Raw genomic sequence first — 15,683 nt, 5'->3', positions numbered from 1 at the left:
ATGTCAATAAAAACCCTTCTTATCACAGCCTGCCTGAGATGCAGCACTTAGAAAAGGCATTTTCAGGAAGGACTGTTTTAATTCTAAAAGAGACCCCAAAGAGTCCTAATCAGCTCTGCTCATGCCAAGTGTTTGGGAAGCTATGTGCACAGCAGGCGCTAAAAATTCCTCTCTCTCTTAGGGTCAAAAGTGAGTATGAAGTTAATATAAGCATATGTCGGTCACCCTATAGTTAATCCATTGCTCTGGAAAAGTACCAACCCCCAGTCTGGAAGTTAAAAAGAGCCACTTCTATTTTGGGGACCCCAGGGTGACAAGTCACTCTATTATATTTGTAATACTACTACTACCAAAATCATCAATAATAGAACTTCTGCTCTAGCCAGAAAGTTTATAAATAATATATTTAATTCTCAAGACCCTTTTGCAAAAAAAAGGATTAAGTAATCTCCATTTAACAGGTGAGAGGACCAAGGCTCAGAGGAGAAAAGTGACCGAGTGCACACTCCCTGTTGGTGGCTGAAATGGGTTTTAGTCCAGGCGTGTTGACTGCAGTCATTCCCAGTCACCTTCAGACTTTTGTCATCTCCTTCTACCACCTTGAAGTTCCAATTGCCTTTACAATTTGTCACATATACATGTCACCTGTACTACTATGGGCTTAGAAGTGTTCCTTAAAATTACTCACTTTATTCAAACAAATGTTATTTTAAAAGATAACTATGTCACAGCACAGAGAATACAGTTAATGATTCTATAACATCTTACTACATTGATGGACAGTGACCTCACTGGAGGGGATGAAGACTTAATAATATGGGTAAACTTGAAGCATTGTATTTTGTGTTTGAAACCAACATAAGATTGTATATCAATGATACTTTAATTTTAAAAAGACACTGTGTAAGGATCGCCACCATCCAAAAGACAAACAACAACAAGTGTTTGCGAGGTTGTGGAGAAAGGGGAACCCTCCTACACTGCTGGTGGGAATGCAAATTAGTTCAACCATTGTGGAAAGCAGTATGGAGATTCCTCAAAAAGCTCAAAATAGAAATACCATTTAACCCAGGAATTCCACTTCTGGGAATTTACCCTAAGAATGCAGCAGCCCAGTTTGAAAAAGACAAATGCACCCCTGTGTTTATTGCAGCACTATTTAAAATAGCCAAGAAATGGAAGCAACCTAAGTGTCCACCAGTAGATGAATGGATAAAAAAAATGTGGTACATATACACAATGGAATATTATTCAGCCATAAGAAGAAAACAAATCCTACCATTTGCAACAACATGGATGGAGCTAGAGGGTATTATGCTCAGTGAAATAAGCCAGGTGGAGAAAGACAAGTATCAAATGATCTCACTCATATGTGGAGTATAAGAACGAAGAAAAACCTGAAGGAACAAAACAGCAGCAGATTCACAGAACCCAAGAATGGATTAACAGTTACCAAAGGGAGAGGTACTGGGGAGGATGGTTGCGAAGGGAGGGATAAGCAGTGGGGAGAAAGAAGGGGGCATTATGATGAGCATGTATAATGGGGAGGGCTGTGCAACACAGAGAAGACAAGTAGTGATTCTACAGCATCTTACTACGCTGATGGACAGTGACTGTAATGGGGTTTGTGGGGGGGACTTGGTAATGGGGGAGTCTAGTAAACAATGTTCCTCATGTAATTGTAGATTAATGATACCAAAAAAAAAAAGACAACTGTGTCATAACTGTAAGTGGAAAACCAGCAGCACTTTGCCTTATGGGGAGATACACATAAAAGTGAATAGAGTGAAAACAAAAATCTGTTATTTAATCTAGCCTGACACCATTGATTTTGTGAGCTTCTTCTTTGATTAAAAAGAGCAAGAGAAAGAAGCACAGTGTTAAAGACACACCAGCCCACCCTGAGTCTATCTTCTGGGCATCTTAGAGGAAAAGGAGCACTTCTCTTTGAGTCCCAACAGGCACCTCCTGTGCGTGAGTCATTTGTGTCACTTTTCATGGCTGTGCAGGACCACACATCTCTATACATGCTCATGACTCATTGAAGGGGGGCCCACAGGCCTGACCCCATATCTCTGTTCCTGCTGTCATTAGGAAATGAGCACTGCTACCACTGACCCTGCAGAAGAGTCACATCTAACTTTTCACTTATCACCCCCATTGGTGTGTGTACGTCTTAAGAACTGCTCCTAATGAAAAAGCTGGGGGTTGGAGTTTCTGAGTCAGGCAAAAGGCTAAAATCTCAACTGCAAACAACTATTTTGTCAAGTCCCTGTTTTACCAACTGACTGAGACCAGCAGTTAACTGTCCAGGGACCCAGGTCCTCCAGGTAAAATGCAAGTCCCCCCTCCTAAGACTTGCTTGTTGACAAAAGAGCATTGGTTTCTCTGGGGGTGGCCTGACCTATGTGCCCTCTTGAAGAAGCTGATGAAATTTGCCAAATTAACAGCAGAAATTACAAGATAATCCTTTAGTGAATAAAATTTGCTGTAAATTATAGACTCAATTTTGCAATTTTTATTTAAAAATTCTTAGAAAATGAATCCATATGGTGCCATAGAGGAACTCTAACTAGAGAGGGACATGACAGGCTCAGCAGGCTGTGCTACTGAGTCACTTTGGCTAGATCCTTTTACCCCTCATGGCCTCAGTTTCCCCATCTATGATATATGCTCTTATGCATAGCAGTTCTTTATTGCACTTACTCTGTGCCAAGGACTGTGCTACGCACTTGTCATGCATGATTGCAGTTGGTCCTCCCACAACAGCATGAAGGGGATACTTTCTCATTCCCAATTCATAGAGGAAGAAGCTGAGGCTCAAAGGTCACCAGCCTGGTAAGTTAGACTATCTGGCACTATGCCACACTGTTCCCTGTGATTTAAAAGGAAAGACATTCTGACATATTGGGAAGAAGTAACTGTGAACGAAAGATAAATGACTGGCAGAATAGCCACACACACACAAAAATACCAAGTACTGATGAGAATGTGGAGGAACCAGCTCTCATACGTTGCTCGTGGGAGTGTTTACGGGTACAAACAAAACTGTTTGGCATTTTTTTACTAAAGTGGATATATGCATGACTTATGATCAACCAGTTCCAACTCTAGAGAGATACCGGATGGAAATGCATACATCTGTTCACCATAAAACATCTATAAGAATGTTAATAGCTGCACTTTTCAAAATAGCCCCTAACTGGAAACTACCAAATACTGCAGAATGGGTAAGTTGTAGCATACTCACATAATGAAAAGTTTTACATGGTGAAAATGAACACATCACTATTACAAGCAACAAATAAGTTGTAGGCAACCTATTTTGCTCACAAACATTGTTGAGCAAAAGGACCAGACAAAATACTGTATGATTCCTCATAAAGTACAAAACAGGCAAAACTAGTCTATTCTGGGATTATTGCTTCTGGGATCCTGAAAATTTTCTATTTCTTGATATGCTTATTCTTACATGGGTGTGTTCACTTTGGAAAAATGCATAGACTGTGTGCTTATGATTTGTACACTTTTTTGTATATATAGTTCAATGAAAAAACACAATAAGAAAAAAAAAGAGTGATGTTGATTTCCCAGTACAGAGAGCAGGTGTTTTTGTAAGTCATGAGTGACCATTCCACTGCCAACACTGTTGTGTGGACCATGAAGAAGAAATTGCTCCCCACCTAGGTGATTCAGCCCAAATTCCTATCTGCAGTTTCTTGATAAGGTCCTGAGATTTGTGCCTTCTTGCATGTATGTCTAAGTAACAACGGAAGGGTCTGTGGCATTTACACTGCTACGGCTTTGCATAAAACACATGTCTCTAGATTCCGGCAGCCAAGGATCAAGTACTGGGTTGTAAGTGACCAGGGTCACAGATGGAGCCTCAAGTCACTCCCAAAGATGCCTAGGAGACAGCTGAGAGCCACTCCTGGAGGAAGTTACAGGAAATTTGGAGGGCCCCTTGTCCCCTGAACCTCAGTGGTCAGGAGTCGAAAAGGTTGGTTATTGTCATTTTGTCAAATGCTCATGATTGTCAGTAATCCAATTAAGTAAAATTCCCAATAATACATTTACTGGGTTTTTCCTTAGGAGCTATAAACTATGAAAAAATTAGTTTGGTTGATCTAGAAATAAAATCATGGACATTCACAATTTGTCTGAGTATATGGATTAACACCCAACCTTCTTTACTTTTATTATCTACATTGATATTCACAACCACACTCGATGGTCAAATGATGACCTTGGGGGCCTGCAGGGCTTCCAGAAACAAAACGATTACTTTCTTTTTGTACATTAGGATGTACTAATATATACAAAAACTTTAAAATCAAAATCAAGCCACTGACATAAAAATGTTTTGGAAAGAATACCATGGATGTAGCTAAAAGCAAATATTCAAATCCCTCCTACCCTGATTTCCTTTTATCAGGGGCAATCCATCACTGGTTTCTTTGGGGAGTTTACTGGAGATATATTATGCATATTACAGCATATTTGTGGATATATTGTGTCCCTACATTGTGTATGTAATAGCCACAATAAATTTGGCCATTATGTTTTCTTTTAATATAAATGGCAGCTCTCCCTCAGCCCCAGTGTACTTTGTCTCATCCCCTGTTTTGCTCACTCAACATGTTGGAGATCATTCCTCATCAGCATTTAAAAAATACTTTACAGTCTTTCATCACATAGGTTATTCCAGTTACCTACAGCTGTTAACAAATTACCCCAAATCTTAATGGCTTAAAACAAGAACAATCATTTTATTATTATCTCTTATGGTTTTGGGAGGTGACTGAATTCAGCAGTTCTTACTTGGGGACTGTCATTGATGCTGATTGTTAACTGGGATTGGGGTTAGGTGATGGGCTGTGTTAAACTTAAAATAAGTCAGTTGTTTTACTAGCCAAAATGGGTTTATTCTGGAATAGCAGAGATTGCAAAATGGGCCAGCAAAGCGTGGAGCCTAGATTCAAGGGGAGAGGACATAGACTCTACTTGATGCGAGACGTGTCAAATAATTTTGGAGCTATGTTTTAAAACCTGTCTTAAAAAAAACTTTTGTCCTTTGAAGTCATATGCCATGATTTATTTAATCAGTTATTCTTTTTTTTTTCAAAATTATTTATTGCCTGCTTACTACATGCCAAGCACTATTCTAAGCTCTGAGGACACAGAAAAACAAAAAAGTAAAACCAGTCCAAACCTATGCCCTTGTGGTACTTACATTTCAATGGGGAGGGACATAGTAAATAAGTAAATCAAATTATATAGAATGTTAAAGGTGATAAGTGGTAGAAAAATACAAAGTAGGGTAAGGGGGAACAGAGAGTATAGCAGATGGGGATTGCTTTTTAAACAGGGTCAGAGAAGACTTTACTGAGAAAGTAACCTTTGAGCAGAGACCTGAAGACGGTGAGGCAGAGTCCTTTGTTATCAGGGGGAGGAACATTCCAAGCATAAGAAAGAGGGAATTGCAAAGGCCTTGGGGTCAGAGTGCTTGGAGAGCTCAAGCAACAGCCCTGCTCCCACAGATTCCAATAGAGTAAGCCTGGGGGATGGGTGGGAGGGACATTTTAACATCCTAGGGATTTCCACTCAGTCAGACTTATGACCCTTATTTTGAAAACGAGCTTCCAGCTCTGGTTTTCATCTCAGCCCTTACTATATGAACTTCAACGTTCTCTTCTGTAAAAAGGAGTTTTGAGGTGCAATAGCACCCCACTTGACAGATGTTTCTTTAGGTTCAATGAGGGAGCCCTCAGCGTCGCTACCCCACCTCACAGCTCCCTGTTGCTTGCTTTTCCTTTCCCCATTCTTTCTTTCTCTTTTCACTTTTATTTCCTTTTTCCTTTGTCTCGCTCTCTAGTCCTGTTTTTCTCTCCCTGCTTGCCCCAAACCCCCCCGCCCCCCCTTTTTTCCCTTTTCTTTCATTCTCTTCTTCCTTCATTTTTTCTCTCAGACCAAGTGTTGCCGCGAGGTGCCTTTACCATGGCATCCGGGTTTCCGTGTCTGAATCCTTCCAGAGGTCTGAAAGGGGACTCTACTTACGCAAACCTAAGGGTGCAATCTACTGTATTTGTGTGTGTGTGTATTTGGAAGCACTGGCATTTTCCCGGCAGGTGGCGGGGTGCGACCTAGCGGGTGGTGGTGGGACCGAGGGAAACAGGGTTTGCCTGGAGGCAAAAGGCGGGTGTGGTCAGAGACCTGAGGGTGGGGGATGGGCAGACATCTCCGAGAACCTGCCTTGCAGCCGGATAGCTGGATGGCCTCCAGCTTGTCCCTGGTGCCTCCTCCTGACCAGCTCCTGGCGGAGCTAGGATGAGCTTTCGTGACTGCCAAAACCTCCGAGGCAACTCCTGCTGGGGTCCGCCTCCCACAAGACGGGTCTGAAGACTCCCAGGCGCAGATCGGAGGCGACAGGCATGCCAGGCAATGTGGGCACTTTCCTGCACCTGCGCTCAGAGAATTACTAGGTTCGCGGATGAAAAAGAGCGGAAGGCACTTGGCCTGCCGAGGCCTCCGTAGCGAAGGGGCGGAGTCCTGAAGGGAGCAGGATGGCGGCGCGGGGCAGTGACAGCGATGAGGACTTTGTCAGCTATGGGACGGGCCTGGAGCCCCTGGAAGAAGGTGCGGGCCAAATCAGTCGCCGGCGCCTGTGGGAAACAGGCTGGGGGCTCCAGTATGCGGCGAAAAGCCGCACAACTTTGTGTCGGGCCTTCTCTGGTCCTGGGGAAAGGGCTCGCTGGGCATGGGGTCTGGGAACAGCCACGAGAAAGGGGTGCGCTTTCGGGGTGCTCACGTTCTGGAGGGACAGATGAAAGACCCAGAGGGATGGGAAATAGAGAGATGAAGATACAGGCTCGTGTGAGAGTGGGGGATGGGGTGGGGTGGTTAGGCAATACCTCCCTGAGGAAAGGAGGTTTGAGCTCAGCCTTGGAACAGAAAGGAACCATGCATACGAAGATCTGGGGGTAAGAGCGTTTCAGGCAGAGCAAACAGCAAGTGCAAAGTCTCCGAAGTCGGAGACAGTTTGGCAAATTGAGGGACAGGCAGGACTGGTGTTGGTGGAGCAGATGACACAAGGGGGAGACTGGTAGAAGATCATGTCAAAGCGGGAAGCAGGGGCTAGATCTTACTTGGTATGGTAAGGGAGTTTGGATTTTGTACTAAGTGTAGGAGAGTCAATGGGGGGTTTTACACAAGGGAGATGCGTATATTTGTAAGGTTATTCTATCCTTGATTTTGAGAATAGGCGGGTTGGGGTGGGCAGAAGTAAAGCAGGGAGATTAGCAAAAAGGTCTGGAGCTGATGGCTTGGGTTGGAGTGTTAGCGGTGGGAGCGGTAAGCAGTGATCTGGATCTAGGTATATTTGAAAGCAGAGTATAAGAACGCGACTTGCTGGTGGAATGTGAGCGTAAGGGCAAGAAGAAGCAAGGTTCTTTCCCATGTTTCTGTTCTGATCCACTTAATAACTTGATTTGTTTAGCAGAGTATGTCTGAGTGCGCAATAAAGACTAATGACAGTGCTAGTCCTGTGCAAAAGACCAAGAAGTATGGGGACTAGGAGTTACTTGCAGACCTTTTGTTAGTGAGATCTTTTTCCCACCCTGACCACATTCTGCCAGATTGGTTGTACTTCTTCTGGGACTTTTCCACTGATAACCCTTTTATTCCCTACAAAGTTCTAATCATTAAAAACTGCCAGATACTGGATGCATTGCTGCCCTTTGCTTACCAAAGACAAATAGTCTTCTGAGAACTGCTTATGTATTTGAAGACAGCTCTTCAATTTTCTCTGAGGCATTTCTGTACCACATTCAACATCCTCAGTTCCCTAAAACATTGACTTTAAAGTCCTTTCAACTTTAAATTTATCAGATCCTTTCTCCAATTATGGAACCAGAGTGTGGGTAGGGCAGGGTCATCATTTGTAGGGCCTTCATTTCAGATTTTAGTTCTTTAGTCAGCTCAATATTATATTATTTTACTGACAAACACATCACCCCGTGATCTCAAAGAATTTGTTGACAAAGATCCTTTGTTTGAGGAGAATAAAAGTACAAGGTTTGCAAGTGCTGAAGTATGTGATGTAGACAGGAAATAACCTACACAAGGTAACAAGAAAACCTGAGAACACAGGATTGGATCCCTTGCAAACTGGTTAGAATTTAGCTATGCAGGAAGAGGGCAGGTGTTAAACATGCATGGGTGGAGGTTATTACAGCTGTGGTAGGCAGCTATTCATACCATTTCTATATTTCTGGTTTCACAGTTGTTTCCTTATAAAATGACATAAATTGCAAACTATTTGACCTATGTGTTTCCAATTCTTCCTGTTTTGATGATGCACAAAATCTGAAATTAAGCCTAATAGTCTAACTATGCTTTTGAAGTGGAAGGGAGGGCATTTGATTTGCAGACATTTTTTTTTTCTGGCCTAAAATCACCCTTTAACTTCTCAGTATTAGAAGTTTTTGAAGATCAGTTGTTTCCTAAGCACTTTGAAGTCTGAATGCACTCTGAGTACATTTTATAACATAACATACTAGACCAATAATCACTTTTACTTCCTGCTTGGAAGGTTTAATGATAGGTTAGAGAAACATTGGTACTGGAGGGACACTACTTAGGACATAGAGAGCCATAGACACATAGGCCCTCTGATCTGGAAGGAAGGGGCCGCCAGTACTTATCTACTCTTTCCTTAGATACTTACAAGGGCTCTAGAATTCTCATCTCCAGCTCAGCCTGTACCCAGATTAATTTTAAAACTACTTTCCTCCTTGATGCTGTGACTCTCTCACTTAAAGCTATTTATGGCTTGCACCACCCACAGGACATACCAGTCCTTGCAGCACCATTTTTAAGGTCCTTTGTACTCTGTCCTTTAGGTCCCATCTTCTATTCCCTCCTTGTCCTCCAGTCAGACTAGACTACTATTTTTAAACATCTGACGTTACCTGTTTAGACCTCCTGTTTACTGATGGAGTTAATGTCTATGTGGGGAATTGTGTCCCCATCTGCACCCATCAAATTCTGCTCATTCCTAGGGTGACTGTGATGTGGTCTTTGCACATTGTCAGAAGAGTTCCTATACATGTACGTCTCCCCTGCTTGGCTCTGAGCACTCTGAGAACAGGAATGGAATTGTGTTTAGTTTTCCACCCTCAGGGTCTGGGACAGGGCTGCTTCCTTGGTAAGGCCATCAGTAAACTTTTGTCAGGGATGAGTGAGGGATGATGAGTATGGGTGGCGTGCCTGGCTTGGAGGCAGAGTTGAGATCTCATTTCAGGTTTGTGTTTATTAGCTGTGGACCTTATAGCAGTTACTCAACCAGAGCATTTTTATCAGGCTATGACAAATAAGATAATATGTGTGTAAAGAAGGGGTTAGTTGTTAGTAACAGCAATATTATAAGAGAGCCTGGCTAAAATGCCACATCTTTCCTGGAGTTTTCCCATGCTGTGGTTAGAGGTGATGCCTCCTCCACAGGAGCCCTGTGGGACCCTGCTCTGGTTGGCCCTCATCATCTGCCAGCACAGATTCTGCTTGGTTGTCTGAAGACCTTATCTCCCCTTCCAGATCAGCAAGGGTAGCACCTAGTGTTGGCGGGACTTGCCCTCTCTCACCTTAACCCAGTGGTTCTCAATGAGGAGTGGCATTTGAAGATGTCTAGAGATGGGTTTGGTTGTCAGGCTTGTGGGTGTGGAGTAGGGGTGTTGCTACTGGCATCTAGTGGCTACTAAACGTCATGGTGCACAAGACCATCCCCAACAACAAAGAACTGTCCCGCACAAACAGTCAGTAGTGCTGAGGTTGAGAAACCCCACCATAGCCAAGAATCATGCCAGGTGTGGGTGCATAATGGAGTATGAGTACTGCTCTTCTAAGACATGGTGAAATTCCTGGACGGTGGGACCCGAGTCATAATTCAGTTCTTTCCTGTGAAATGAAATTATAGCTGATATTAACCGAGCTTCACTGTGACCAGGCATGGTGCTCAGCTCTCTGCACATCATATTTAATCCTTAGCATCCCCCTACAAGATAGGCTCTGTTAGTACCCTAATTTTACAGTTGTGAAGCTGGAACTTAGAGAAATGAGTAACTTGCCCAAGTTCACAAAGCTAGCAAGTGGTAGGGTAGGGGAATTTGAACCCAGATCTCCTGGTCTTTGGAACCTGAGCTCTTGACTACCTTGCTGTGGGTTTTACCCCAGAAATGACTTAAAGATTTTATAAGCTGCAAGTAAAAATTTAGGATTATGAGGCTGGAAGTTCCTTTAGTTTTTGTTCCACAATATTAGGAACTGATTTAATTATTGAATAGCAGGTACACATGGACTTTAGGACATATCTTAACTACTGTATAGAATAATAATAGCAATAACTACATCAAAACTATATATTGTGTGTTCTTCTTCTTGCTAAGTACTATACAGGGATTATCTTACCAAATTACATAATAATACTATGAAATAGATATTACTGTTAGTGTCATTCCCATTTCACAGATGAGGAAATGGAGGCACAGAGACGTTAAGGTGACCAAAGTCCCAGGGCTGTAAAGGTGGAGTTGGCTTTAAAATCCAGACTGCTGTGACTCTTAATCCATGCCCTTAACTACTGTATAACTTGCTTTCTGTATTGAATGTTTGAAAATAACTTGATAGTATATTTTTTATTTTAAATAGATTCAGAATTTTGAATTGGAGTTGATAAAATCAGGGAGAAATTTGCATCACAGTACCTGAAACTTTAAACCTCAGGAATTTTTAGACTAGGCTAAGAATGAATTCCTTTTTGCTTGTGTGATGTGGCAACCCAACCAATTTCAGCAAAGTAGGAAAAGAAAATAACCTTAAAGAACAGTAAATATGGAATCAGGAGATTGTCAGAAATAAACTCTTAATATTTGGGGAAAATGGGTAATGCCAAAGAAAAATACTTGAGTTGGCATGCTGCAAAACTCTAGAAGAGATATAAGAGTGTTTCTTGCGTTGCAAACCTCTGCTTGCCATGTGCCATCCCAGCAATTTGCCTCCTTTACTGTCAGCAGATTTCACCTCTATCTGTTTGAACCTTCCCTCACAATGTGATTCAGTTTTCCTAATGGAATTGAGTGGGAAAAGCAGGCCACTTTTGCTAAAACATATTTCTAATAATATAAATAAGAGATACCTATAATTGTCTTAGAACTACAGAGAAGCTTGATAAAATATATTGCTTTGTAAACTAAAGCTAGGAAAGTCTAGGAATAGCAACTTAATTACAATTGTTGTATTTGAGGTTACAGGAAGGGAACAATTCATTATGTTAAAGAAATGACATTTTCCCTGAATTTTTTCTGATTCCCCTTCTCTCCTCATTCAAAAATAATTTTTTTTTGTTTAAGGTGAAAGACCAAAGAAACCCATTCCTCTTCAGGATCAGACTGTCAGAGATGAAAAAGGAAGGTATAAACGATTTCATGGAGCCTTTAGTGGGGGTTTCTCTGCTGGATACTTCAACACTGTTGGCTCAAAAGAAGGTATGATTTTCCTACTCATAGCTAAATGATACCGCTAAAACAAATGTTTGGAATATCATAAAATTGATTCCCTCTCCCCACCTCTTCCTTTTTGAAAAACTTCTTTAAACATTTGTACATACACTGTATTCTTTTGTGTTCTTTGAATGTTTGGAATGTTTCCAGAGTCAACTGTGTGCTGTTCACTGATTACAACCTGAAGGTGAAAGAGTTTTCTTTCACTTAAGAAAAAAATAGATACATTCTAACCAGATGATTAAATGATGACAGTGACTTAGAGTTTATGTTGCATCTTGCCATGCACAAAGTGCTTTCACGTGGATTGACTCAGTTAACATCATCTCTCACAACTCAGTGACTTGGGAGCACAGGTGTCACAGCCGTTTTGTACATGAGGCCACTGAGGGTCAGAGGTGCTCTCTCCTAGCACTGGGGACCACATTGTCACTTGTCAGTACACGCCTCAACCAGGAGGAAAATCAATTAAAATTTTCACATTGTGCCATATGATAAATTCTGTATTGTTTAATGTATGTTTTTAAGATATTTTAATACAGAAACTGGAAGAAAATAACTTGATATATCTCAGATACGAATGGAAGATGAACAGATTAACTTATGTAGCAATTATTAAGAACCAAATGGAACAGATCTTTTATGTATATTTTAAAAAGTAACTTGTACACAACAACAGTAGTAAAATAAAACAATACAGGAAAAAAAAGACAAAAGGCCATATAAGAAAAATAGTTGAGGTAAATAAGTTGATTAAAATTCACTATCCAGCATGTCTAATGATCATGAGCAAATGAGCAAATGATGGACGTATTTGATGAGTTTATTTCAGAGGATATCGAAATGCTTTATGGAATATTCAGCCTTATTATTATTATTATTTTTTTTTTTTTCAAACTAAAGAATGCACTATAATGGTCCACTGTCAATTATTTTTTATAATCCACATAATGGAACTAAGGAAAATTCTAAAAATTAATATGCGTGAATACCATTTTCTTGCCTGCTCTTTATACCTCAGCTGTTTTCTAAAGGACTTCACTGGACAAAATTAAATATTTTAACATGTATAAAAATAAGCCAACTCAAATAATAAATTACAAAAAATTAAAGCTATCTATCTGCATTCTCATAGTCAAAGATCAGGCAATTCTAACACATCCTACTTCTGTGATTTTTTTAAAGCTAAAAATGGGATTCTTTTTTTTTTTGTTTATTTTTTCCTTGATTTTTTTTTTTTATTAAGGTATTGTTGATATACACTCTTATGAAGGTTTCAATGTAGTGGTTACTACATTGACCCATATTACCAAGTGCCCACCCATACCCCAATGCAGTCAGTGTCCATCAGTGTGGTAAGATGCCACAGATCCATTACGTGCCTTCTCTGTGCTACACTGCCTTCCCCGTGAGTCCTCACACCATGTATACTAAACATAATACCCTTCAATCCCCTTCTCTGTCCCTCCCCATCTGCCCTCCCACACCCCTCCCCTTTGGTAACCACTAGTCCATTCTTGGAGTCTGTGAGTCTTCAGCCTTGTTGTTAAGAAAAGCAAAGTAAGGTAACTAAAAGTAGCACACTTACTAAAATGTTAAACATGGCAGTAAGGTTTGTGAAGAAAGAAGTAACACATTGTCGATGGTTTTAATTATAACTGTGCTGTATATTGTAATTAAAAAGTAAGACCAGCTCAAACAATTAGGTAGACTGTGATATGTTAATATACTGGACTATCTATTTACCATTGGGATCGACAGATTCAAGGACTGTGCAGAAGTAGGGCAAAGACTATACAAATCCAAGGTGGAGGAAGGTTGCTGGGCCCAGGATATTGCGTGGGAGAGCTGATTTTCCCTGTCCTGGAGGATCTCCCAGGTCGGCCCCAAAATCTGATTCACCTACCTACCAAGAGTCAATCTGCCCCATACTCCTCAGCTCCACAAGATTCTTACAGGAAATCAGAAAAGAGGTTTGTCACTCTTAAAGAAAACTAAAAATGTTTATCTTAGAGGATTATAGACAGAGTAGTCCCCCCTTATCCATGGTTTTGCTTTCTGCAGTCAGCTGCAGTCCAGAAGCACATGGTCCTTCTGACCTACTGTCAGAAGGTCAGTAGTGCCCAACACTAAATCACAACGGTACATCATTCACTTACTTCATCTCATCTTGTGGGCATTTATCATCTCATGTCATCAGGAGGAAGAAGAAGGGTGAGTGCAGAACAGAAAGTACTTTGAGAGAGAGACCACATTCACATCACTTCATTACAGTATTTTATTCTATTTTTTGTTATTAAAATATTTTAATTATTTGCTCTATTTTATTATTTGTTGTTGTGGTTAATCTCTTATTATTCCTAAATTGTAAATCAAACTTTATCATAGGTGTGGATGTACAGGAAAAACAGTCTATATAGGGTTCGGTCCTATCTGTGGTTTTAGGCATTCACTTGGAGGTCTCGGAATGTATCCCCTGTGGATAAGGGGGGATATTGTACCTTTGACCTCCAGAGCATTCTCTGTCTGTAGGCACAACACATTCTTGGTGACCATGTGTGGGGAACAGGGATGTTAGTCATAGGACTTAGGTATTTAGTGGAATTGGGGGCCTGGTATGGCCATTGCCTGCCCTTAGACTAGCCAGGCTGAGTCCTCTGGCCAGGGCACCAGTGCTTCTGTGACTCCTTAGCCATCCTTTCATGGCTGACTAATGGGCCCTGAAATACTGCTTTTCTGATATGTTGGTATGTTACTCTATGTTGCTGTCTTGCTGGTCTCAGAGTGGTCCTGCCTTTTAGGAGGACCTTGCATATTTCTGCACAGATCTCCTTAAGGCGCTTTCACGGTTTAACTTTCAGTGCATAATTTGGTTTCTCTTGGTTCCAATCCTTAAGGAGAAACCTCACTATCTACTAAGTTCTGACAATAGGGGGTATGGGGATTAATAAGAGGTTTAGGTGGTATATTACGTCTGTGTGAGCCATGAGATGGGAAGTAGCTAAGATTTTTTAGTTATTGGGAATTTTCAATCCATACATGTTATTTAATTATTTAGTTATAAACCAAAATACTATCTAGGATTGTAATATTCTAAACTTTTCTTTCAAGGATGGACACCCTCTTCCTTCGTGTCTTCACGACAGAACAGAGCAGACAAATCTGTTCTTGGTCCTGAAGATTTTATGGATGAAGAGGTGGGTGTGCAGAACTTTAATTGCCAGTTAACTGGTGGGATGTGGGTACTGCTTATTGTGGCACCTTCTCTCTCCCAGAAAGGCCAATGTACGATTTCCTCTTTGTAAGGCTGTATCTTTTAGGTGTTTGGACTCTAGTGCCCTGTACATCAATGGATTCTTGTTCACTGGAGGAATGCCTTATTCTGGGGCCAGTTTCCAAAGTCAAGAGTATAAGGGGGAAGTCATGTACAGGGAAATTTATTTGAAAAAGCCCCAGTTGCCCCAGAAGTACAGAATCCCTGTAGCCACGTCTACTACCTTCCTTAGTAACTCTTGTGCACACTGCAGTATAAGGACCAGTGAGTGAGTAGATTAGAGAAAGGAATGAAAGGGGGCCATGTGTGGGCTCTGGGCACATCCTCACAGCAACACTGACTGCCAGTTTCTTAGGGTAAATGGGGCTGGTGGAGGGTTCTAAAGTGGTTCCACCAGCCTGCATGGTGTGCTCCATTTTGTTTTAGAAGTAAACCTCTGTTACCCTAAAGTCTACTCATGGATTCATTTGTGGAAAAGTTTAAATAAAATACTTATATCAGCATGCTTTAGGCTGCATGTAAGAGGCAAAGGGAGGTCCCCTTCATATTTGACTAGGACAATCTATCAGGAAGCACATCTCGTAGAGCAACAAGTCTAGATGCCAGTGAGGACCCAGGTTCTCTCCTAGTTATCTTCTGCATGTCAGCTTGGCCTTGTGCCAGCTCTCCTTGTGTTTGCAAGGTGGCTGTGGTAGTCCCAGATGGCATATCCAGGATGATATTATCCAGTGGAAGGAGGACTTTCTTCTTGGTGTCTTCTCTTGAGAGCAAAGAAACCATTTTCATAAGTCCTACAGTGGATTTTCCCTCACATCTGCTCAGGCAAATTGTTTACTTGCTCACTCTTAAGGCAATCC

At 41.3% G+C, this 15,683-nt stretch overlaps 1 protein-coding gene across 3 annotated transcripts in view; it reads left to right on the top strand.

Moving 5' to 3' along the window:
- The first annotated feature begins 6,481 nt into the window (after window positions 1–6,481).
- GPATCH1 (G-patch domain containing 1) overlaps window positions 6,482–15,683 on the top strand; it is a 38,166-nt gene continuing 28,964 nt past the window's right edge. For all 3 annotated transcript variants that reach the window (XM_036929926.2, XM_036929925.2, XM_057492810.1), the window contains exons 1-3: window positions 6,482–6,636; window positions 11,403–11,537; window positions 14,664–14,749. In XM_036929926.2, the coding sequence (XP_036785821.2) occupies window positions 6,564–6,636; window positions 11,403–11,537; window positions 14,664–14,749 (294 nt within the window). In that variant the 5' untranslated portion in view covers window positions 6,482–6,563. The remainder of the gene's footprint in view (window positions 6,637–11,402; window positions 11,538–14,663; window positions 14,750–15,683) is intronic.

The sequence above is a fragment of the Manis pentadactyla genome, chromosome 15 (assembly GCF_030020395.1).
Source record: "Manis pentadactyla isolate mManPen7 chromosome 15, mManPen7.hap1, whole genome shotgun sequence".
NCBI lineage: Eukaryota > Metazoa > Chordata > Mammalia > Pholidota > Manidae > Manis > Manis pentadactyla.
This window is presented reverse-complemented; position numbering and strand designations above follow the sequence as displayed.